We start from the raw sequence: 26,051 nt of genomic DNA on the forward strand, positions 1-26,051 counted from the left end.
TCCCCACACCATCCTTCTGCCTTCTCCTTGGAGGTGTTTGCGTTTAGTGTTGTGGTTTCCCTACACGTCTAATCATTACGTTAACATGTATATGTTTATTTATAAACGATAGAGTATTGTTTTGAATGTTTCTATACTCCTTATAAATGCAGTGATGTGCAGGTATCCTTTGGTGATGAATTTTTCTCCACCACATTATGTTCTTGACTCTCACGCAAGTTCAGTTGTCAAGCTCTGGTTCATGCAGTTTCACTGCCATATAGTGCCCCACCGTGTAAGTACACTCTAGTTTATTTATCAGTCATTTTGATGTTAGACATTTAAATTGTTCCATTTTTTTGCCATTAAAAACAAGGTTGCAATGAGCAATTTAATGTATGTTCCCTGCCCCCCGACCCTCCCCGCTCAGAGTATGAGCTTACGAATGGAATTGCTGTGTTGTGCATGCTCGTCTTCAACTCTGTCACCTGGTAGAAAATTGTTCCTCGAGTGTTTGTAGCTACCCCACTCCACTGAGAGTGTGTTTAGAACTCTTCTGCTGTCGATCCTTGCCAGCATTTGGTATTATCATTCTTATAAAGAGTCAATCTGATGGAGGTAAAATAATTTGTCATTATTGCTTTGATTTGCCTTTCCCTATTTCTAGTGAGGTTAAATGTAAGTTTATAAGTTTTTTAGTCATTCTATGAATTGACTGTTTATATGTTTTACCTATCTTTATTGGTATATATACCTATATATAATATATGTAGATAGACATTAGCTTGTATAGATACATTAATTATATACATAGTGTATATATATATACATATATACTTACATAGTATATATTAATAAGCATTAATATATATATCTAAAAACTAATCCTTAGTCAGTAATACATGTTGCAAATATCTTCTGCTAGCCTGTGACTTATCTTTCACTTTACTTACAGTATCAGTTAATGAACAAAATTATTTTATTCAATGTAGTTAAATATCTCAATTTTTCTCTATGATTTATGCTTTCTGTGTTTTTTTTTAAGCCACTTCCTTTTTCCAAGGTCATTAAGCAAAATTTTGTTTTATCCTAAAAATCTGAAAACTTTCCTTTTCATATTTAGGGTCTCAATCTACCTGAAATTTACTTTTAGGCATGGAGAAGTAGGAGTCTAGCTTAATATATATATATATATATTTTTTTTTTTTCATATAGATAACCAGTCACCCCAGCACCAATTGTTGAATTATTAATCCTTTCTCCTACTGATTTGTAATGGAATCTTTCTGTATATCAGATCCCCACACGTTTATGGATCCATTTCTGAGTTCAGTAGTCTATTTCTTTATCTCTACATCAATACTACACTGTCTTAATTTCTGTAGGTTTATAGAATCATGATATCTGGTAGGTAATTCTACTCAACCTCATTCTTCTTCAAAATTGCTCTGTCTTTTCTTGACCTTTTGTTTGACCTTTTGCTCTTCAATATAAATTGTCTAAACTAATATTAGTTTATTAAGCTAAGAAACTGAAATTTCAATTCCATGAAAAACTCTATTAAGATTTTAAAAACCAGAATTATATAAAATAATTCTGAAGGAATTGGCATCTTCATGATATAGACTCATCCAATTCATGGCCATGTTATATCTCATTCATTTATTTGGATCTTCCCAAAGTCTTTCAGTGCACTTTTGTTACACTTACTCTCCAGTCTCTTATACTTGGAAGGCTGTTTCAAATTAGTTTAATCTGTGGAATTTTCTTTCTTTTATTCTTTTTTTTTTTTTTTTTTTTTTTTTGGTCACAGTTGTCTTTTCATGCACTTTTCCCGTGTACTTTTGAAAAGAATGTGAATTCTCTTATTTTGGTGTCTGGGGTTCTATATATGTCTATTTGATCAGGCTTTTTAATATCATTGTTCAAATTTGTATGCTGTCAGCTTGTCTATTAGATACTGAGAGAGAAACCTTAAAATTTCCCACTATATCTCCCTATACTTCTCTCAGTCTTTTTCTTGGTATATATGTGAGGTTGTAATATTAGGTACATACAGACTTAGAATCATCTTATATTCCTGGTGGTTCCTTTAATCATTTGTTAGTAACCATTTTTAACATTAATGATGCTGCTTCTCTTTTCCATTGAAGTTTATGTTGTCCAATGATAATACAGATACACTGGCTTCCTTTTAGCTATTGCTTATGTTTTACATTTTTTTACTTTTGCTCTCTCTGTGTCTGATGTTGTTGGTACTTTCTAGAAACAATATACAGCTTAACTTGTAAAAATCCAGTCTGATAAGCACTGTCCTTTAAATGGCAAGTTTTTTTAATAGTTATTGTAATTGTTAACATGTTCTATTTATTTCTACCATTTTATTTTGTGTTATTTACTCTGCTTTCTCTCTCTCTTTCTTTTCTTTTCTTTTCTTTTCTTTTCTTTTCTTTTCTTTCCTTTTCTTTTCTTTTTTGGTGGCTGAAGGGGAATCTTTTGTTGCTTCTTTCCTATTTTCTATAGGATTGTCTATATTTTCTTAGTCCCCCTCTCCCCTCTATTGGGATGAATTATACATTCTTTTATTTACCATCCATAAATTGTTAACTTTCAGACATTTATAGGGGTGCCTGAGTGGTTCAGTTTGTTAAGCCTCAGACTCTTGGTTTTGACTCAGGTCATGAGCTCAAGGTTGTGAGATGGAGCACTGCACTGAGCTCCCCACTCAGCGGGGAGTCTGCTTGAGAGGCTCTCTCCCTCTCCCTTTGCCCCTCCCCCCATGCTCTCTCTCTACAATAAATAAATAAAATCCTAAAAGAAAAACCTTTCATAGTCTAAAGTTCATCAACATCTGTTACCCTCATCACAAACAATAAAAGGACCTTAGCAGCCTCAATCTAGGTCAATTCTTTCTTATCTTACATGTTACATCTTAGTATTTTTGTCCCACCTTGTTTAGTAACCACAGGTTAGGCTTTTTTTTTTTTTTTTACAGTAATGCTTATTTAGATTTATGCATATATTTATGAGTTTCTCTGCCCACTACATTTTGCATCTTATTCTTTCCTTCTTCTTCCTGAAGTATACTTTTCAGTAAATCCTTGAGAGTCTGTTAGTGATAAACTCTCTCCAACTTTATGATCCAGTCCCTATTTCACTCTCATTGTTGAAAAACCACTTAATCAAATATAGAATTTTGTGACGGTAATGATTTCTCCTAGCATCATGTCTCAAAGTGGGGAGGAGGGATGGGAAGGTATAAGCATCTCTGGTTTAAACCATTTGGTGATGACAATACCTAAAAGAGAACCGGGTCACAGTTGATGCCCACATGTGAAGTCCCTTTAAAAAGACCACAGGAAGTCCACTGTGACTGTGGTGCTCCCCTGCACAGCATCAGTCATCCCGCGACGTGGGTGCGGGCATGTCTCCCTCCCCACTAGACCGAGAGCCCTCAGCAAGCTGCCTGTCCTCCTTCTCGTCTCGCTCTCTACCTCCTGGGTCCCAAGTGCAGGGTATGAAGTCAGCCCTGTTTTGTACTAACCCATTGGAGAGCACACCATATATGTCAGTTTTATGTTTGCTACCCCCAGTCTCCCTTACAGGATCCATCTTTCACTCCCAGCTTTTCTAGATCATTCTCATCATCACACAAATACGTATGCCATCTCACAGAAAAGACTCCATTGACCCCACAACGCCTCCCCGTCTCATCTTGTTTCTCTGCTTTTCTTCAAGCTAGAGTTATTGTGTTATCTACATTCACTGTTATCACCACTTTTTTTGACCTCTATGCACTGTTCAGCCAGCTCCAGCCTGCTTCTACCTCTACTGCTCATGTGAAGAAGGTCAGTGACCTCCATTTTCCAAACATAATGTCATCCCATGAACATATCACATGTCATCAAATGTAAAATAATTTTTAAAAATAATGAAAATTTGTGATACATCTGACTACTTTCTTAAGATAAATTTCTAATACATTTACAGAGTTGAATAACTCAAATACTTGATGTAGATTGCCAAATTATCCCACAGAAAGAGAGAAAAGGAGAGAGGGAGAGAGGGAAAGAGAGAGATCTCACTTTTTAGACAATGTCCTCCTGACACTATGGACAATCATTTTCTTTGCTACTAAACTCCCAGTGAAAATGACTGGCTAGACACTTAGAGCATTGGCAATGACCATGTGAAAACTGGGGTCTTCCAAAAAACATTTATTTTGTATTTCCCATGTGCAGAGCACACTGTAAGATTTGGCTTTTAAAGAGAACAGTCTTTCAGTCATTCTCGTACCTAACAAATCCATAGTAAGTGCCTGCTGTATACGTAACACTGAAGTTTTAATGCCAGCCACCATGTTGGATGCTTAGAAATGCTTTCATTGCCTATCTAAATAGTACACTGCCCACTCCACCTCGAGTCCTGAGGTATCGCTGTAGGATGTTGTCAGTGAATTATTATTCATTATTCTTTGAAGTCACAAAGATTCCAAGTCTGAAATTTCCAGCACAGCGTGTTGAAAATACGGCCTTGGGTTTTCCTGCTGTGTTTACAGCCACCTCTTGTGTTATGCTTTGCCTATGTATCTTCTCCATCAGCAGGTAGCAAAGAAATAGGTGCCTAACACCTTGGTTTCTGGCCATTTGCTTAACTTTTCACAGCCCCGTTATCTTTTGAAAGGGAGACTCTGAGGGAGAGAGATACAGTGGCTTGTGCTTGGTTGACTGGTTTATGTTCTTCAAAAGGCAACACCCCACAGGGGTTTGCATAGTTGGTGTGTCCTGTGTGTGTGTGTGTGTGTGTGTGTGTGTGTGTGTGTGCATATAGATAAAGGAGTTGGAGAAGCTTCGAGGTGAGGGCTCTAGAAGTCACTTGGTGCCTGGGGTATCATCTGGAGCTGTAGTCAGATGAGAGTTTCATGAAGCAGGAGCAGAAAAGAGCAAACACATCTGCTTATGGCTGGTACCTAGAGCAGCTGTCCCCCAACACCCTACTCCTACCACTATAGAAACACACCCTGGATTCGTTAGATCTATTCAGGTTGGAGGAAAACATTCAGGCAGATTATTTGGGGGAAAGAAAGGAGCAAGGGAAACCATTCAACATCCTTGTAGACGCTCTGAATCCCTGTGCTGCCAAGGCTGATGTTGAGCAGGCTAATTTTCTGCAGAACGAGAAGGCTCTCCCAGTGACTTTAAGGATCACAGGGGAGCTCTGTGCCCCACCCCTCAGCATGCACACAGTTGGTGGGTACATTTCCCAAGGAGAGGGTCTAATTGTGTCATTTGATCCCTGTTCATTTCAGTTAGGAATGCACTAAACTTCCAGCCATCACAACCACCCTCACTGGCAAAGACAACATAGTAGAAAGGAAAGTTCCGAAAGACTTCTACTTGCATCTTACCGAGACTACCTCATGGTCACCCCTAGATGCAAAGGAGGCTCAGAAATCCAAAGTTTAGCTCCTGTAGTATCTACAGAGAAGAGGTAAGGGAGGAGGGGTTAAGGCTGAATTGTCTGCCTTGCCCTCAGATATGAAGCCCTCCTTTTGGTAGATTTTTACATGAAGCCTCTCAAAGGTTGGTCTGTGTATGGTTGTCTTAGGCTCAGGCCTAGATCCTGGTTCCATCATTTTTGGCTGGGGTGGCAGGACTGACTTCACTTAAAACATATAGCCCAAGCCAAAGCAACTTAATGCTTGGAAGACTCAGCCCAGAAGGGGAGCAGGGTATGGGTGATTTTCCAGGAAAGGTCTGTGGAATGATTTCTTTAAGATCTTGGAAAGAATTATTGATAGCTTTTAAACCCTTTATGTGGGTCCTCTTGTGCCTAGAGTTTTGCTATTTAAGAATCCAGATGAATGCTGCAGTCACATATTTTTATTATGCCTAAATTATCTCAAAAGTTCACTGTTTTTATTTCTTAGACATTTTGTAAATTTCTACAATGTGCCAGGGAGTAAGGAAGGTTTTGGTGGTATAGTAGAAACTGATATAGACAGTATTGCCTTCTTCAAGGCATTTTCAATCTAACGGGAGAGTCGCAGTTATGAAATCTTTCCACAGATAAATATGTAATTACAAGTTAATAATGCTATAAAAGAGGAGAGAACCATGAGGATATATAGGAAGGGAACCTGACCTTATCTGGGGTACAGAGAGAACATGTCTAAGAAAGTGATTTTGAACAGAGACATAAAAATTAAAAAGGCAAAAAGTGGGCAATGAGGGATAAGATTTCCAAGCACAGGGAATAGCATGTGCAAAGACCCTGAGGCAGGAGAAAGCATGATGTGCCTCCCAAATTGAAAGAAGAACCATTGGTCTTTCTGGCTGGAGCAGGATGAGAAGGAATAAATTGGTATGAGATAGGGCTTGAACTGGCAGTAACACAGAGTCTCCAAAGGGACAAAGGCCATGGGGCTGACCTGTCATTTTTCTATCCAACCAACCGTGTCTTGAATATTTGCACTGGAGGAGATGCTCCAGTTTCTGTCCATGACACATTGCCTCCTAGGGGACACTTCTCCAATCATTCTTGTTCTGCTGAGTTGAGGTTTTGAGGATGCCCAGTTAAAAACACTTATCTTCTTTGTCCACTTTCTGAACCAACTGAGAAATAAGACAACATAGTCAGCAGATAAAGAATCAAATTGCCATCCTTATTTCCGATAAACGCTGGGCAGAGAACGTAGCTTACTCTAAGGTGCAAAGTGGGTTTGAGAACTCCCCTCTGACTAGGGAAGAGCCCACTTGAAGGAAAGTCGCATTTGCAGGGAAGTCACACCTGCCCAGGTCACTGCTTTCTACTTTTCTAGGTTGAGAAGGGGGGTGGGAGGGACCGAATTTGCCCCCAACTCCTCCTCCCTCCCCCAGGTCCTTTGATAGATTAGATTCACTCAGTTCAGAAATGTGGACCAAATGCTTCTACCCAGATCTAGGTTGCTGTCTCTACCTCTGTAGGGAGGAAAAGGGGTTGGACAAGAATCCCAGAAACTCTCTGCATGACTATAACTTCAGGAGTGGGGAATCAGTGTTCCTCTCTCATCCATTGTCAAGAGCTAAGTTCACGGAAAGGGGCACATATCCATGGGTGGATGGGCCCAACCAGGAGAATAGTAAGAGAAGGGCCTCACATAACCTGGTTCTTGTGAATGAAGATGAATTCTGATAAATGATATCCTACCTTCTAGGAGGCTTCTAATATTGAACACAAAGCCACAATCCCCAAAGCATGTAACTTCTTTGCTGAATTAACTCCTTTTTTTCTTTTTCATCCACATAAATAAAATTCCCCAGTTATTTCTTTTTTAAACTTTGCTTGAAGTAACAGATGCCAATAATATGTCTAAATCAAAAGTGTAAACTTCAGGGTCACAGAACATTAGTGCTGGAAAGGACCCCGTAGGTCATCAAATCTAATCCCATTCCTTGTTTTATTAGAAAACATGAGGCCCAGAGAGATTAAGTGTCTTGCCCAGAGTCACATAATCATCTGTGTCCCTCTCCTAATTATTTGGATTCCGTGACCAGGGGTATTTCCAACTACACCATGTTGATACATCAGAGAAACTCACTATTTATAGAACACTTGTGATGCTTTCATGAAAATAAACATAAAGGGGCGCCTGGGTGGCTCAGTTTGGTTAAGCGGCTAACTCTTGATTTTGGCTCGGGTCATGATCTTAGGGTTCTGGGATCGAGCCTCGAGTCAGGCTCTGTGCTTACCTGGGAGTCTGCTTCAGGATTCTCTCTCTCCCTCTGCCTCTCCCCCCACATGCATGCCCTCTCTCTCTCTCTCTCTCTCAAATAAATAAATAAATCTTTAAAAATTAAAAAAATAAACATACAGGTTTTTGCCAAATACATCACCCTTAATTTGTTAGTAGTAATTTGTATTTTGTGTGTTAGTTTTTCTTGCAGTAGAATAACCCTTGAACTTGTTTTGCATTCAGTCAGTGGTTTGACTTCTCTGGTTTTAAATACATGCCTCCTTTTTTATGCTCTCTTTTCCTAATTAACAACGTGCCAAGTAGAAAGAGATAAGTTATGCACTTTAATTACAATAACCCCAGGCTACTGAGAGAATTCTCATCACAGTCTCGGACTGTGCATTCCGTGTTCACTTAGAAACAATTGGTAAAAACTTCATGTAAGCCGTGGATTTGAACTCTGAGGTGGTGGGGCCAGCCCTGAACAAGAGCAGAGAATTTTATTCCATGTTCCTTCCAGTCATGCTGTGCTCCTTTCCTTCCTATTAAAAATGGGAAGTAACTATTAGCCCAGGTTATGATGAGGGATAGGGAATTTGAGATGCCTTAAAGGGTAGCAGAAAGCAGCATCGAGAGCCCAGAATTCTGGATCAGCTCTGCCACCAGTGAGCTGTCTCTCTGGGCAAGTCACATGAACTCTCTGAGCCTCAGTCTACCTGTTTGTAAAATGGACTTGTTGTGCTAGCTGATCTCTAAGGTCTTTTTATAGAAGTCAAAGTTTCTTTGACTCTGAGTCCTTATAATTCCATATTCCGTTCCCCACCCTTATCTCATACCCTTTGTTTCCCCAAACCAAGCAGTAGCTTCTGGCTTCAAAAAGATATGTGATATCATGTCAAAACAAAGCAGTTTTTATAAATACCAAAGGACTTTATCCAGTGAATAATATATGCCTTATTCTACTTGTTGGAAAGGACAGAATCTGGCATCATTTCCATTCTCATCTTTGTACCATTTCACAGCTGCTGCAACACATCCATGGTCCTTTTCTCTAAGAAGTTTCCTTCAAGACAGACTTCCTAGGTAGGCTAAGGGGCAGGAGGAGACCTCAGCTACCTACACCCAACTTCAGTGTCTTCATGTTCTTCTGGTTGAAGTATCTTAGATACTTGGCACCAAAAAGTGCATGATAGAGTGTTATGGATATTGAACTAGGGGTCATATGATCCAATTCTGGTCCTAGGTCTTCTAATGAGATGCATGACCTTTATCTCAAGTTACTTGTCTTCTGTGGCCTCAGTTTACACATTTATGAAATGAGAAGTTTGGACTTCAAGGTGTCTAAGGTCTCCTGCAGCTTTAAAGTGTGTGAAGTGTTACTTAAATGGACTTAAATGGGTGATGGAAAGGGTTATCAAGAAGTCTAAAATTATGGTTCCTGCCTTCAAGGGGTTCACAACTGAGTTGGGAAACATAAGGACAGCATTCTGGGGCCAGGAGTCCAGAGGTGGAAATAAAATTCTAAGCATCTGTTGATATTTTCAAGCTCTGGAAATTTGTTCTAAGCTCATGGTTAGGGGCACATATCCATGGGTGGATGGCCCCGTCCTGGAGGAGATGGAGGAATGTCCTACAGGTCTTGCCAGTTTCATCTTTTGTGGAATCGCCATCTTTTCTCTGGAAGTGTCTGATATTCTCTTTTTAAAATATCACTTGATTTTGGCCTTCTCATGATATACATTCAGCTCTGTCGCCACAGGATGCATGCAGTTGGAAGGATGGGTAAGCTATGTGTAGGATATAGGAGAGGAGGGAAAGATGGCAGTGTGGAAAAAAGCAATAACCAGTCTTGGGATAAGAAAACACAAGATGTATTAAGGAGACAACTGATCAACCAGTTTGACTATTAGGACTTTTGAAGAGGAGAAAAAATGCTGAAAACACAATTTGGAGTAGACTATAAGTAGTATGATGTAGTCAAAAGAGAAACTGAAGATAAATTCTAGCTCTGCTATTTACCATCTGGGTGCCTTTGAGCAAGTGACTTAATCTTTCTGAGCTTGTATTTCACATGGTAAAATGGAGAAAATAATACCAATGACACAGCACTTTTTGAGGATTAATAGAAATAATGTATGAAAGTTCCTGGCACAGTAAAAATGGTCCTAAGTATTCATTTTCTAGGTCCCAGGCTCTTTGCACCTCCACAGTGGCTTCTTCTCTGACAGGCAACTGGGAAAGTAGCAACCAGACAGACCTGGCTTTGAGTTGGGCTTGGCCAGTTACAAAATCTTTGCTCTTAGTCAAATCATTTAGCCTTTCTGAGCTTCAATTTACTTCTCAATGAAGTGAAATTAACCATTCTTACTTTGCAGACTTATTGTAAAGTTTAGAAATGTATTATGTTACGCACACAACCATACCTGTTAATTGTGGAGGGACAGTAGATTTCAATAGATAATGGTGATGGGGGAAAGAAGGAGGAAAAAGAGGAGTTAAACTGAGATCCTTGAACTCTTAAGCAAGAGCCTAGGATTTATCTTGTAGGTCATGGTGGTCTTTGAAAGTTTTTATTCTTCAGTTAGGGTATCATAAGATGAAATGAAGAGAATCTCGACTTTGGTGAGCACAGTACAAGAATGGCGAGAATGTGGACAGGGCAGGGAGAACACCTTGAAGGTAGAGAGAGACCAGCTCCCTGGAGACAAAATGCAGCTCTCTTCATGTATGTGCTATATAGTTCTTTTATTATCAAATGGATTCTTTCCTCCTTAATCTGACAATTGTGAATCTATGAGAGAGACAGACATAGAAATGGAGAGTGAGAAAGGGACCTAGAGAAAGAGGGAGAGTCGAGGAGAGAAGTAGAAAGGTACACAGCTCCAGAGAGACAAGAGAGAGGAAAGCTGTGTTCGAGGGCTTCCTGGCTTTTTGTGTGAAGACATCTGGCACACAGCTGTGCCGGCTGGAGGCAGGTGGCTTAAGAGAACTTGCATCCAGGTATAAACCTGGAATCAACAGGCTTGGATTTTCAGCTGATATGTGGGCTATTTTAAATAAAACTGTGGGGAGTTGAAGTGAAGGTTGTGAGAACACCACCTCCCCTGTGTTATCCCACCTTCACCAAAATGTGCCTGAGCACCTGAGAACGGTTCCTTCCCTGCTGTCTCCACATCACCTGCCCACCACCATCTCTCTCTTCCTGGTCGGGAGGAGATTTCTGGTCGACTGTGTGTCCACCGCGAAGGCTTCCCACACTGTCTTTCTGTTGTGTCCTTCAACTCTGTTTTCAATCTGCATGCTTTTTTTTTTTTTTTTTTTGTGCTTAAAGGAGGGTGAATTTGCTTTTGTGGGAAAGGTGTTTGGCTTAGCTTATTGTGAAAGCAGAATGTCTTTAAGTTCAGTTTATGTTTTTTATGTCTCCCTCCTCTCCTTTCCTCTCCTTCTTCTAACCAGTCATCCAAACACTGGATGTCTGATGGGCATTGCAACTTACAGAAGTCAGTTTCTGTTGCCAGAGTTGTTTCTGCTGTAAGGGCTGGTGCCCAGCATGTCCTGTTTAGAGAAGGCACTTGGTACCTAGGCCCAAACCAGCTGGGAGGAAATGGGGGTGCTATGGAACAGCACTTTGGAAGACTCTCAGACCCTGGGAGAGTACCACCTGTGACCACCTATGGCAGGACTTTTGGAGATCAGTAGATTTTGTGACCATCCCCCAAAAGGCAATGTCATATATTGTCTCCTAAGAGTTATTCTCAGCCCACCTTCCAGTTCTCAAAGATCCCATTGTCTTGCTAAGATGGATGGAAATGGTGGCACCTAAGATAACCACGTAGGGCCCCCTTTTGCCAGGTGTAGGAGTGTTTACTCTAATGAAATGTCTCTTTCTTGTTTTAAAGAATTTGTAATGAGATATTTCATACATCAAGAGTTTGTATAAAGATAATATGAACACTCATAGGTACCCAGCACCTGTCTTAAGAAATAGACTGTTATAGAGCTCTCAGAGGCTTCTGTGTTCCGGAGCTCATTCACATCCCTCCCCTAACTTCCCCCAAGTATTTACATCATGGTCTTACTTTTCTTATGAGTTAAGACATATGTGTGTGTGTGTGTGTGTATATATATATATATATACACACACACACATATTTAGAACTATATATATTTACATATAAATATATATATTTAGTTCTATATAGTTCTATTTATATATATTTATCCTTAAATAATATATTAAATTTCGCTTGCTGTTGAATTTTATATAAATGGCATCAAACTGGATATGTTCTTTTGAAACTTGCATTTTTTACGTGGAATAATGTGAGATTAAGCCATGCCGATGCATTAAATGCTCATTCTTTCATTTCTCCTGCAATATAGTAGTCCATTCCATAGATATAGTATAATTCACTTATCTATTCTCTGCTGACAGATATTTAGGGTGTTACTTGTTATAAATAGCAAATTTGAAATGTTTTTTACCATTATAAATTCTGTTGCTCTGACTGTGTTTTGCATGTGGCCTGGGAACAGATGTGGGAGAATTTCTCCAGATTTTGTAAGTTGGATTGAAATTGCTGGGTTGAACGGTGTGAACATTATCTACTTATTTCCAAGAATTTTTGTGAAGTGGTTGTACACATCTAACCTCGGTATAAAGAGTCCCTATGGATCCCATCCTTGGTGATATTCTTTTATTGCCCAACATTTACATTTTTTGCCAGTCTTGTCAGTATAAAATGGCAGCTCTTTCTGGAATTAATTGGCATTTCCTTAGTACTTATGAGATGAAACTTTTTTTTTTTTAATTTTTTGGTCATCGAGCTTCCTCTCTTGTGTTACTTTTTGTGTGTTTCCAATACCTCCCCATCCATTTGACAGAGCTCTGTATATGGCTCAATAACGATAGAAAAGGGAGGGAAGGCGTATGCTGACAGTGTGTGCTCTTTTCTCCGTGCAGGCCCCAAGGAAGCAGGAAGTGGCCACTACGGATCCCGCTATACAACGGGAGTCGGTGAGGATGACGAATTTGAAGACTACTTGAATTTGGATGTTTCCTTTGAGGAGGTAACAAGAATCTCTGCTCATAAAACCTGGGTGTTTTTGTTTTCATGCTGAACAAGGCAATTTAACCAATGGACCATGAACATTTTACCTAAAACTTACTTAAATTGGCCCATTTGCTCCTAACACTTATTTTCTCTGTTAGGCTCCAGGTGCTCATAAATTCGTGGTAACTAGGTACCCACCACGCTGATGTTCTGTAGCCGGCCCCTGCCTGCGGACTTCACAGTCTGGCAGAAATATATTTAGATTCCCACCAAGTGGACATGTATGAAGTCAAATATTAGGAGGAAATGAACAATTCCTTGGCAAAGTAACACATCTTTGTGATATTATAATAATAAAAATCATGTAATATCAGCTTTACCACTGATTTTCTGAATAGCACAGGGAAAGGTACTTAAAATCCTTGAGCCTAGAGTTCTTATCCATAAAGTGGGGTCAGTCCTATCTACCCCATCTGCATCCTAGGGTTTTGAGAAATCACAAAAGTGACCATATTTTCAAGTATTAGACATCACCCATAAATAAGGCTATCTAAACACTGTGCTCTGTGTTAATCCTGAACCCTTTCTCTTCTCTGGCTTTAGGTGAAACCACTTCCTGCTCTCAAAGGAGGAAATGGGAAATTTTTGGTGGAATCCGAGCTGGCACTCAGGTCAAACCCAAAGACTGCTCCAAGGCTTGCCCCCCCTACCCTAGCATCTCTCCCAATAACTACGGTGGCTCCCCAGCCCACGCCAATGGAGACGAAAAAGAAGAATGGAGTGGCTATGATGCCAAGGCTCTTTGACACGTCTTGTGATGAAACGCTCTGCTCTGCTGATAGCTTTTGTGCCAATGACTACACCTGGGGGGGCTCACGGTGCCAATGCAACCTGGGCAAAGGTGGTGCAAGCTGCTCAGAAGGTAGGCCGTTGGTGGGGAGAAGAACATGGTGGGAGCCAGGGGGCAGTTCTGTGTTCCACACATGGTTCCTCCTAGCCCTTTTTCTAAGATAAGCACCTTTTCCACGTATTCATAATTAAATTAGCTATCCAGGAAAAATGTAAGGCCACTTCCATTGCTTCTAGTTGACTAGTGCCCTGTTTCTATGTGTGCCATACGTGTACTTTTGGAGCAATTAATAAATAATCCTGACAGCACCTCGGGGAGGCAGACTTTACTTGGATCACGTCTCTACTGCAAAAGTGCAGCTGAAACATGGGCGTGAAGGTTAAGAAAGATAATAATTGAGCCAACTTACATTACACAGATGTCCAGCTGGAGGGCAGGCGGCAGTGGTCTTAAAACCATTGATTTCTTTTTCGGGTAGCAAGTTAACAATCTCCAGTTTCTCCCGGAGAATTTCAGAAGCTCAAAGTTCCCAAGAATGAGAATCATAGGTGTAAAAAGTAGAGAAGGTAATAAGCCAGGTGTAGCAGATTATTCGAGGTTTTCACTTAATGACCTCTAGGCAATGGCATGTATTGTTTTGCATTTGAAGAAGAAAGGAAATCATACAGTATGCTTTTATGTTGTCTTTTTCTCTTTTCAGATATTGTTATACAGTATCCTCAGTTCTTTGGCCACTCCTATGTAACTTTTGAGCCTCTGAAGAACTCCTATCAGGCGTTTCAAATTACTCTTGAATTTAGGGTAAGAAGGATTACTTGTTTGATGAATGCCTATCGGACGGACATCTTAGCTGAGCATTGTGCCGTATCGAATGCAGCGGGCTGGGAGTGTAGGAAGTGTGGAGACAAATAGCAAAGGTCCTTAAACACGTTCACAGGGTAGCAAGAACGATGGGCACATTCACACATAAAGGGTGCCAGTGAGTGGAGGGTGGGTTCTCTATGCTACTGAACTGTGGAAGTGGCCGGCCGGCCAGTGAGAGCGTGTAGGTCCCAGCCCTGTGGCTCATCGTCGTGACTCCTCACAGACCAGGATCTCAGAGGCATAATGCATTCCCCATTCCCAAATCCCTCTTAAAGGGAGCTCACATGTCTGCCATCCTTGCTGTGACGATAACCAAACAAATGAAAAACTGCTAGACACGCGGCCCTGGCACATAGTGAGAGCCCAGTGGAAGCTCTCTGATCTGAATCAACTGCAAATCAGATTTCAATCAGGGACTTCAGCTTAGAGTTATTCCTTTGGACATCTTAGACAACACAGCAAGGTTTGGAGATCTGGAAACAAGTCCCCTTTGAGGTCATGGTCACAGTGTCGTGTGTCCAAAAGATGATCCATCCCAGTCTAGGGCAGCCAACGTGGGTGAAAACCAACCTAGTCTATCAGCAGGACGGATGTTATCATCCTGTTCTCCTAACAGAAGGAAGAAGCAAATGTGCATGCTTCTCCAGAGGGAGGGAGGTAAAAAGAGTAAGAAAAAAAAATAGAACGCTCTTTGGTGAAGATAGAATTTGACGGACACGCAAGCAGCCTCTCTGTGACGGGGTCTCTGTGCACATGGTTTTCCTGAGGCTCTGCTGGAGGACCCACCAAGCCAAGGGCAGAGCAGGTCAAAGGCAGAGCCAGCTTTCTCTAAACTCACTGCCATTCTTCACACACTGTTTCTATTGCTGCCCTTTGTTTACTGGAAAGGAGTAGAGAACTGGTACCCGGGAGTTCACTGGAGTCCGTGCGCTTGTCCCTCCGTAAACAGGAGCACAGAGAGAATGCTCGGGTTTCATATTCATGAATGTTTCCAGGTGGCGCTCATTATTCGTGTGGCTTTTGTTGGTACAACAGGCAGAGGCGGAGGACGGCTTATTGCTGTACTGCGGGGAGAACGAGCACGGGAGGGGCGATTTCATGGCCCTGGCCATCATCCGACGCTCTCTCCAGTTCAGGTAACTCCCGCCGAAACCCCACGGATTTGTTAATGCGATTCTACATTACGTTTACATTTTTATAGTGTGAATAAAGTAGAAATGGGATGGATCCCTGCAGATAGAGGAACGGTGCGTACAAGGCAAGCAGGGAGCTGTTCACAAAATAGTGGCGTATCAGGATTGCCGGTCACCCTTGAAGCTTGAGTTCTGGAACCTGTAACCATCCGTTCATTCGACAGGAAATGTTTCTGGAGCACCTGCAGTGTACCAGGCACCGTTGTAGGTCCAGCGAATGCAACAGTGAGCCCAAGCCATCCTGTCCCTTTGCTCCTGGGGCTCGAGTAGATGTGACGGAAGGAGGCTGGGATCTTCTTGTCTCCAGGCAAATAGGACTGATAGCCACAGAGAGCAGAGAGGAGCCCTCAACCTCCTGAGGGGTCCCAGAGGCCCAGAGCCCATCCTCAGCTTCCCCCTGGGGCCGCGGCAGACTGTTTGGCACTCCTCCTCAGCCCTGGTCATTTCTCTGCCAATGTACTTCGGAATCCGCTGTTAGTTTGTGCGTGGGTTTCTGGGGGCAGAGTTTCGTGGGGGTGGGAGTGTTGAACCACCCACACAGGGTGTACACAGCACCTCCGTGAGAATGACCAGTGAGGATCAGCCTTGTCCTATCCCTTGCGCACTGGTTAAGGTCCTTGGCACCATTCCTCTGCTGCCTGACCTTCAGCAAGTGACCTCACCTCTCTGAGCGGGCATTTCCTCCCAGGACTCTTGTGAGGATGAAGTGAATGAATACATCAAAGTGCTTAGAGCGGTGCCTGGCTCATAGCAAGCACTCAATAAGCAGTAACCATTATTGTCTTCGGATTATTTCAGCCCCCAGATTACTTTAGGTTAAGCTGGAGAGGACTGTTGAACATCCCGCTTGGAGAAGACAGCGGTCCCCCATCCTTTGCTAAATGCTTTGATTCGTGGGAGTTTGATGCTGGGCCAGGGTCTGGGGCAGCAGTTCTCACACTTGGAGGATCTGTAGCATTGGCAGGAATTTGCTGGTAGCCACTCCCCAGCTCTGCACCTCGTGATTCTGCTACCCTGCCCCCCAGAGAAGCCTACTCCGCCATGCCTCTCAACCCCATTCCTCTCCACCGAGGATCGTGGAGACACAGGGAATCCATGAGAAGTAGCTTCAATTAGTGCAAGTCCAGAGAAGGATGATGCTGGCCCTTTGTCCTGCCCCACTGGCCATCTCAGGACCCGGGGGGAAGTGGCATGGCGGCCGTCTGGAAGTTGACGGGAAAGGGTCAGGGTTCTAGATGGAAGGCACAGTGACTAGTGGGTACCCTGCGCCATAGGGAAGTTAGAGAAAGAAAACAAAAACAAGGGTAAAGCAATCGTCTGAGAATGTTCCCCCTCTGCCCACACCTCCCCGCAACGCTGGGGCCTCCTGTGGAAACTGTACCTGCATTTGGGCACAGCTGAGCACAGATGGCATGCTGGCCAGCTTGCCAAGATGAGTGTGAAGACTTGTGTTTTTTACATTTTATTAATATCGCTGAGCCCATCATCTGGGAGTTGGGGCAAGTCCCCAGAGAAATACCTGGAAGCAGAATGACTCAAGTTCTAATTCGCTGTACCTGGGATCCACTTGAACCATCTGGCAGTCACCGAGAGGGAGGGGGAGGATCTTAGTTGTCCATCCTTTTCGAAACTGCAGAGAAGATCAGGTTGAGGAAGGCCCCACATTTGAAGGGTCTGTGGGCAGATTAAAGATAACTGGACTGAGACTGGCCCAGAGAGCAGGCGTCTAGCTCTTTCATGTAGAGATTGAAATGGTTCTTGATATTCATAAAAAGAACAGAACAGGTTGGCTCTCAAAGAAGCCATCGCCCCAGAAGTGGTGTCCATGAGGTCTGAACACATACGGAGCTGGTTGATCAGAGAGCCTTTTTGGCCTTTTCCTCCCCACAGGTTTAATTGTGGAACTGGAGTTGCTGTCATTACAAGTGAAAGCAAAATCAAACTAGGGGCCTGGCACACGGTTACGCTCCACAGAGATGGGCTGAAAGGGCTGCTGCAGGTGAACAACGGCACCCTGGTGACAGGCCAGTCCCAGGTGAGTGCGAGCCTCACACCCTGCCCACCCACCTAGCGCCCACCGTTAACATCGCCCGGGGTGGGGCGGGGGGCGCTGCGGAGAGCTGAGGCAGACATGGCAGGACGCAAGCTAAGGGCACCCATCCATCCCACAACTGCTGAGGAGAAGAGTTGAATCTGCAAGCATCATCACTGTGGGGGCACAGAAACATGCAGTTGGCCTTGTGCTCAGGGCCATGTTCTCTTTCCACAAGGACAAAGCCGGGGGTGGGGGGGGGGGGGAGAAGGCCCGTATGGGAAGAAAAGATGCCGTTATTAGTGCCAAACACAAAGCTTGCTTTTAAGGCAAGGGTGTTGCCATGTGGCTTTAGAAAACAGTCCTGAAAAGTTCACTTGGTTGAATAGACAGGAACGATCCTTTCATCTACCCTTTTGGGGGCCATGATTCCAGGAAGTGGTCAAACAATTTAACTGTTGGGCTACTCAGTAAATCACCTAGGTATTCACATATTGGTCATGCTCTGGGCAATTTTAGAACCCTGTTTAGAATAAACAGTTTGGATTAGCAACCTGCCAAGGAACTGAGTCTGTAATTATAATCAGGCAGGTGTCTGTATTCTCTGAGGAAAAATGTAGCAAGAAAGCTTTTGTGTATATGTGTGTGGTTTCCTCCCTGCCTGGACTTTCCACTATTTTTTACTGGCAAGACATGTTATATAAAGGGCCAAGCCTTGCAGATTCCCATTAATTTGGACCCCAGTGGTTCCAAAGGAACAAGAATCCAAACATAGTGAATATGAATCCAGTGAGGTCGCTTATGCATATACACATGTATTTCTAAGGGGAAAAAGACTATGATGAAAAATGAACTATGGAATCACATGCATGCCAGGACAATAGCCCTAATATGATTACAATCAAGTCTGATAGGAATAAAGAAGCTTTGGCCTTGGATCCCAAATACTAACAGTGAATATAAGATGGAGAAGCTGTAATAGAAGCTATACATGTGAAAATGTCTTGTGGTTGAAAGCAAGGAAATTTTGCAAAGGTTAATAAACCGAGCTGTGTGGTAACAACAAGCGAAAGAAACTATAAGTAGTGTAAGTTACACCTCAGAGTGATTCCCGCCCAAAGCAAGGGAATTGGACTTTCACACCTTGGTTCCCATCAAAACTGTTAAGTGCTGTGCTGGGGGAAGGCAAACTCCAGGGCACTTCCAGTTGTCTGCATAGCAGGCAAAGCACGCTCCAGAACCCAAAGCAACCCTCGTCAGAGCAAGGTAAAGGTCAATCTTTACCAGACTATTGCCTGGGATGTTGTAAGAGAGGCTCAGAGGAACCACCCACCCTACCACACACGTAATGTCCCAGAAAAGGAAAAAAAGATTGAGTTGTCAGGCCCCTGCTGTGGGCCTGGATCAGGGAACAGTGAAGATAAGATCCAGGAGGGAATTCTGAGGATCTGAATGAAATAAGCAACAGGGCACTCAATTCATCTAACAAAAACAGTACCCTTAGTGGCTGGTGAACAATCCTTAAAATTCACTGTAAATACTTTAAAGCTGCCTAGCTCATATTCAATATACTATTTATCAATGATTCTTATCTATCCATTAGGAAAGATAAATTAATGATTTAGATGTTCTATTTGTTGGCAACAAAAGTCTAAAAGATAAAGATTGCATTTCGGTGGCTTACATTCTGGACTTTTTATAAATTCTGGCAACATGCCTTTTCCCAGCCCACTTTAATCCAAATGAATAAGATATTTCTGTAATAAAAAAATGATGAAGGGTACCTTAATTTTGTCCTACCTCATGTTCAGGTCTGTATTTTGTAACCTCAAAACCTGCAGTCCAGATCGTGGTTTTCTCTAAGATTAGAAATGTCCCTACCTAATTGTAGATACACATACACACTCAAAAGTTGTATCCATGAGCAAGTTTCAAAGTATTTTGCAACACAGTCTGTGTGGCAATCCTGCCCTTTCCCCACCACACACAATGTTTCTTGCAGGACATAGTATAAGGGTGAGTAGGAGAGTAAAAGGTAAGGGTTGGCTCACATATACACAAAATTAGCATTATCACCTTTTGAGACACGCAAGAACCCTATGATTCATCCAAGGTACACAGTAAGTTGGTGTCAGGACTGGAAAGAGAAAGTTTTTTTTGGATGCCCAGCATGGTGCCCTGCCTGTTGGGTTGCTCTTGGCTCTGACCTACCTTCCCTTCCCTTCTAGGCATTCCAAAACCATCTCTTCTCAAAACACAGCCCTCTGAGGAGCTCACTGGGTTTCCTACGGTAACCATGGGTTTAATTTTCCAGTAGGGCAATGTTGTAAACATAAACACAGATGGAAGAAAGCAGTGGAGCTGTAAACTACATCTTAACCATGCCCCTCGTTAAAATCTGTTGTGTTTTGGCTTTCGATTTTGGTTAGTGAGTTACAGTGTTCATCTTTCTTAAAGGGCCAGTACAGTAAAATTACCTTCCGGACACCCCTCTATCTTGGTGGGGCTCCCAGTGCATACTGGTTGGTCAGAGCAACAGGAACAAACAGAGGCTTTCAAGGCTGTGTGCAGTCGCTCACCGTTAATGGGAAGAGAATCGACATGAGGCCCTGGCCCCTAGGGAAGGCACTCAGCGGGGCCGACGTAGGTAAGTGGTTGCCCAGTGAGCCAGGGTGCTCTTGTGGGATTGCCTTTCTGGTGTGGGCCACGGAGGTGAGCAGCTTCATGGATTGCAGCCCTAGGCAACTGGTTAATGCAGAAACTTCAGGAGGGAGGTGGGCCCAAGGGGTGAGGTTGGTGCTTTGCAGACCTTATGACCTGAGCCTGACGAGCAAGACATGGTAAACAATATGGCACACCAAACCCCTGGTTGTGTCCCACTGCCCTTGGCCTTCTTCATGAAGCATGGCATGGTCTCATCTGACAAATCAACAAGCAGTTCAGCCCTTTCACCCTTCCTCACTCAGTCCAGTGGAAAAGCCAACACAATAATTTAAGAAGAACCTTCATAGGCTTTCTGCTTCCAGGAGAAATGGCCAAATTCTAATTCTTGACCACTGTGTCCAACACTTTCTCAAATGCCCGCTCCTTAACTCCTCACATTAGCTCTAGGAGGTAGCAATTATTATTATGACTATTTTTTAAATTTAAATTTTATTTTATTTTTAAAGATTTTATTTATTTATTTGAGAGAGAGAGAGAAAGTGACAGAGAGCATAAGCAGGGAGAGAGAGAAGCTGGCTCTCCCCTGAGCAGGGAGCCTGATGAGGGACTCCATCCCAGGACCCTGGGATCATGACCTGAGCTGAAGGCAGATGCTTAACCGACCGAGCCACCCAGGCACCCCTATTATGCCTATTTTATACATCATGAAACTGGGGCTAAAAGTCAAATAAAACATCAAAAGAGCAGGCAGAGCTGGGACTGACTTTTTTTCTACTTTCTTTTTTTATTAAGACTTTATTTTTTCAGCAGTTTAAGGTTCACAAGAAATTTGAGGGGCAGATACAGAGATTTCCCATATACCCCCCTAAACACCCCCCTGCCACAAGCATGGCCTCCCCCATGACCAGCATGCCCCTGGAGTGGTACCTTGGTTACACCGGATGAACCCGCACTGACACATGAGTATCGCCTAAAGTCCGTAGTTCATGTTACGGTTCACTCATGGCATCATGCATTCTGTGGGTTTGGACAAACGTAGAACGTATATCCGTCATTACGGTGTCATACAGGGTATTTTTGCTGCTCTGAAAACCCTCTGTGCTCTGCTCATCTATCCCTCTCCTCTCCCCCCCCACCCCAACCTCTGGCAACCACTGATTTTTTTTTTTATATTCTCTATGATTTTGCCTTTTCCAGAATGTCACATAGTTGGAGTCATATAGTAAGTAGCTTTCTAAGATGGGTTTCTTTCAGTTAGTGACATGCACCAAGTTTCGTTCGTGCCCTTTCATGGCTTGATGGCTCATTCCTTTTCAGTGCTGGATGACGTTCCATCATCTATATGTACTAGAGGCACGTCTGTCAGGCCTACTGTAGGGCCTCTTGGTTGCCTCCATGTTTTGGCCAAGGTTTTATTTATGAATAAAACTGCTCTAAACATCAGTGTGCAGGTTTTTTGGGTGGACATAAATTTTCAACTTTTTTGAGTAAGTACCAAAAAGGAGTGTGATTGTTGGATCACATAGTAAGAGTATGTTTGGTTTTGTGAGAAACTGCCAAACTGTTTCCCAGAGTCGCTGTACCATTTTGTGTTCCGACCGGGAATGTTTGAGAGTTCCTGTTGCTCCACAATTTTGTTAGCATTTGGTGTTGTCGGAGTTCCAGATTTTAACAGATGTGTGGTGGTATCTCATTGTTGCGATTTGCATTTCCTTGATGACATATCATGTGGGCATCTTTCCATATATTTATTTACCATCTGTCTATCTTTTTTTTGGTGAAGTGTCTGTTATGGTCTTTAGACCATTTTAAAAATCAGGTTGTTTGTTTTCTTATGGTTGAAATTTAAGAGTTTTTTTAAAAATATATTTTGGACAATAGTCCCTTATCAGATGTGTCTTTTGCAAATATTTTCTCCCACTCTGTGGCTTATCCTCTCATTCTCTTGATGTTGCCTTTCATAGATTAGAAATATTTAATTTCAATGAAATCGAGCTTATCAGTTATTTCTTTCAAGGGTTGTGCCTTTGGTGTTGTCTCTAAAAAGTCATTGCCTTACCCAAGGTCATCTAGGTTTCTGTCCACACCACCTTCTGGAAGTTTCACAGTCTTGTGTTTTACATTTAGGTCTATGATCTGTTTGAGTTAATTTTCATAAAGGGTGTAAGATCTGTGTAGATTATTACCTTTTTTTTTTTTTTGCACGTGGATGTTCAGTTGTTCCAGCATCATTTTTTGAAAAGATTAGACTTGTTTTTAAAGGAGTAAAGATATTTATTCCATCACTGAGAGCAGATAGACAATTCTAAAGTCGGTTAACTCAGTGACCGTCTCAGTCTGCTAGGGCCGCCGTAACAAAGTACCACAGACCGGTGGCTTTAATAACATTATTTTCTCACAGTCTGGAAGCTGGAACTCCAAGACGAAGGCACCGGCCGATTTGGTTTCTCCTGAGGCCTCCCTCCTCGGTTTGCAGATGGCAGTCCTTCCACAGTGTCCTCACATGGCCTTTGTCAGTTCCTATATCCCTCGCGTCTCTCCCTCTTCTTATAAGGACACTGGTCAGATTGGATTAGGTCCTACTCTTAAGACTTCATTTAACCTTAATTACCTTCTCAAAGGTCCTGTCTCCAAATATAGTCACCTTGGGAGTTAGGGCTTCAACCAATGAATTTTTTTAGTAACTTCATCATAAAGATGACTTTGTCCAGATGAGTTGTGGTGCATATGAAGTACTAAGAACAAAGCCTTGCGCATAGCAAACATGTTGTAAATATTTCTTGCTATTGATATTATTATTAATATCCTGACTCCACCCATTAAGCAGGGTATAAGTTTTCTCTCTTCATTGAACTAACAGGGAAACAGCCCTGAAGGACAGATCCGTAGTCTCCACATTGCACGGTCACCTCTGACAGGTTAAGACATTGTGAAGTTGAGCAAGGACCAATTTCTGGCAGCATTTTCAATTCTCACATGGTGCGAAACCAACCTCTCCACTGAGCCGATGGCAGCAGGCGGTGCTGGCTCTGGGCTCCCTGGAAGCTACTACTGGATTCTTTGATGACTGTGAGCCTTACGGTGAACCTTAATGGCAGGCATCAGTCACATTGCCTTTTTTCATTTTTCTTCCCATTTTTCACCGTGGCATGCTGGAAAAGGGTTGCTAATCCTTCCTCAGCCTCCATACTTAGCTTTACTTTGAGTTAGTCCTTCAGAAATTCAAGTTCTTTTAAATTAAGTACGGTGCCACTATGGGGAAGTCTGGGCTCATACCAACAGCAGTGAATTTCTGGTGGGGATACAGGCATCCAGAAGAAGGTAATGACAGTGGCAGAGTCACGGTTCCTCTGTCTGGAACCTCTAAGTGGGTACTGCTCTCTGCGACCCCAGCTTTTTCTCTGTCCCCCTCCCCACCTCGCCTCAGCCTACCTCCACTCCTCAGAGGGGCCTTTCATTACGCAAGCTCTCCCACTTCATCTCCTTCATTAGATTAGTCCCAGTGATTGGACTCTCTCTAAACTCACGTTCTAGACCGGTCAGCAATCTCAGCAAAATTTTGCATTCTCTGGTCTAGACTTGCCTTTTAGTATTTCTACCCAAATTCTCAAACCTAAACCACCAGCACTCCTTTTTTCCAATCCTGTCTTTGATCTCCACACCCCACTGGGTCAACGTGACAAAGCCAGCTTCCCCAGTTAGTCGAGACTCAAGAGGTCTGAGGTGTCCATGGGTCTCACCATGGGTTTATCACTCTTTTAGTCATTCTTTCCCTCAAGATACTTACGTAAGCATCTGCTTGATGCCAGTCATGATGCTGGGTGCTGGGGATAAAGTAATGATCCTAGCTCAGCCGTCACGTAGCTGCCACAAGGAGAGACCAGACTGATCAAACAATCACAAGGGCAGATGTAAAATTACAATTTGGTGTAAGCGTTACAAAGAAGGAGTAACAGTACAACAATAATGTGTAATAAGGGAATTTAATGAGCTGGAGGTCCAGGAAAGTTTTCTGAGGATATAATGCAAAGTTGCTATCTGAAGCATTTTTCTTCTCGAGCAGATAAGAGAGGGAAGAACATTCCGGGCAGAGGAAATGACTTGTCCCAGTGGGAGTGTGAGGGGGAGGTGGGTACCCTGATGTAGTCTGTGTTTTGAAAAGATCCCTCTGGCGGGGGACAGCTTTTTGGAAGCGGTATTCAGGAGGCACATTAAACGGGCCGAGCCACTATGGAGACAGGCCGGATCAGAGATAATGGCGATTTGCTCCAGGCTGGTGGTGGTGGCAGAAGTGCGACTGACTGGACAGCTCTTCAGTAGGGGAGATAGACAGGGCTCGGTTATGGACTGGGGGACGAGGGCAGGAGGGTTTCTCCCTGTCCATGTGTCCTTAATGTCTTCTACTCCATGATGTGCCACCTTCACGTCTCTCCTCAGGGGCCCAGTTTCTCTCCTGCCCTCACTTCACTGTCTTGCATAAACACCAGCCGGCATCTAGTAGGTTCAGTGTCAACCAAAGTGATTTTATATATTGATGTTGGGGTCCCGCTAGCACTCTAGGCCCAGGATCTGGCAACCCACTTGCTTCCTCCCACTCTCAGTGGGAAGTTTCCCTCCTTTCTAAAACCAACCTCTTGTTTCTCTTGCCTTTGGAGATGTGTCATGAAGAAAGTTGCTGTGGCTGGTGTCAGAGAGGTTGCAGCCTATGTTCCCCTCTGTGTTTTTCAAAGGAACTTATTGTCACTAACAATAAGTGAGTAAGATAGAAGGGGCAATAAAGGGATGTCTAATCTATAGTCGATTTGACAGCAATAATAAACCAACTGAAAGTTGGTCTGCTTTTTATTATAACCTTTTTTAATGGCTATCCCAATGATGTCAGCAATAAATATCCCCTCCCTGGAAGGACAAACCGTTGATCATGGCTCCAAATGGAGATCTACTGGCTTGCCGTAAAGGTAATAGTGAAAATAAGTACAATGAGAACAATGTCATTAAATTCTAGTTTGACTCAATTCTGGTTTGATTCTGGCCTATCAAAATCCACCTCTCTCTTTGTGAAAAAGAGAGGTTAGTGAGTGTCATAGAAGCCCTGTCTTTTCATGAACAACTTTTCATAATGAGACAATTAGGAAGAATGAAACTTGAACAGAGCATAACTTTCTTGCCAGCCAGTATGAAATCATACTATCTAACAGCACGTTTATATATCGTTTGAACTGTCTGTTGCTTGCCATCTATGTCATGCAAGCCACACATTTGAAAACGTTGTCCTCCTCTTAATTAGCTGAAGGAATAAACATGAGTATAATTTTTAAAAAATTAATAAAACCAACCTATTTATCTCCACTCTGCACCCATCCTTCCCTACATCCCTGGACCTTGCTACCAGGATGATCACGGCTATAACCCAAGAGTTCTTAACCTTTTGTGTGCTATGAACTTCTCTGGCAATCTGGTGAAGCCAATGGACTCTTCTCAAATGTTTTTATTATTTTTTTAAGGTTTTTTTTTTTTTTTGAGAGAAAGAAAGAGAGTGAGAGCAGAGAGGTGGAGGGGGCAGAGGGAGAGAGAGAATCCGAAGCAGGCTCCACGCCCCAGCACAGTGCCTGATGCAGGGCTTGATCTCATGACCCTGAAAGCATGACTTGAGCCAAAATCAAAGAATCAGATGCTTAACCAGCTGAGCCACCCAGGCGTC

At 42.7% G+C, this 26,051-nt stretch overlaps 1 protein-coding gene across 2 annotated transcripts in view; it reads left to right on the plus strand.

Annotated features, from left to right (window-relative positions):
• EGFLAM (EGF like, fibronectin type III and laminin G domains) overlaps positions 1 to 26,051 on the plus strand; it is a 250,445-nt gene that overhangs the window by 186,714 nt on the left and 37,680 nt on the right. For both annotated transcript variants that reach the window (XM_044387045.3, XM_026506843.4), the window contains 6 exons: positions 12,657 to 12,763; positions 13,351 to 13,669; positions 14,298 to 14,398; positions 15,497 to 15,597; positions 17,545 to 17,689; positions 20,144 to 20,333. In XM_044387045.3, coding sequence (XP_044242980.2) covers positions 12,657 to 12,763; positions 13,351 to 13,669; positions 14,298 to 14,398; positions 15,497 to 15,597; positions 17,545 to 17,689; positions 20,144 to 20,333 — 963 coding nt within the window. The remainder of the gene's footprint in view (positions 1 to 12,656; positions 12,764 to 13,350; positions 13,670 to 14,297; positions 14,399 to 15,496; positions 15,598 to 17,544; positions 17,690 to 20,143; positions 20,334 to 26,051) is intronic.

This window comes from Ursus arctos, unplaced genomic scaffold (genome assembly GCF_023065955.2).
Source record: "Ursus arctos isolate Adak ecotype North America unplaced genomic scaffold, UrsArc2.0 scaffold_15, whole genome shotgun sequence".
Classification (NCBI taxonomy): domain Eukaryota; kingdom Metazoa; phylum Chordata; class Mammalia; order Carnivora; family Ursidae; genus Ursus; species Ursus arctos.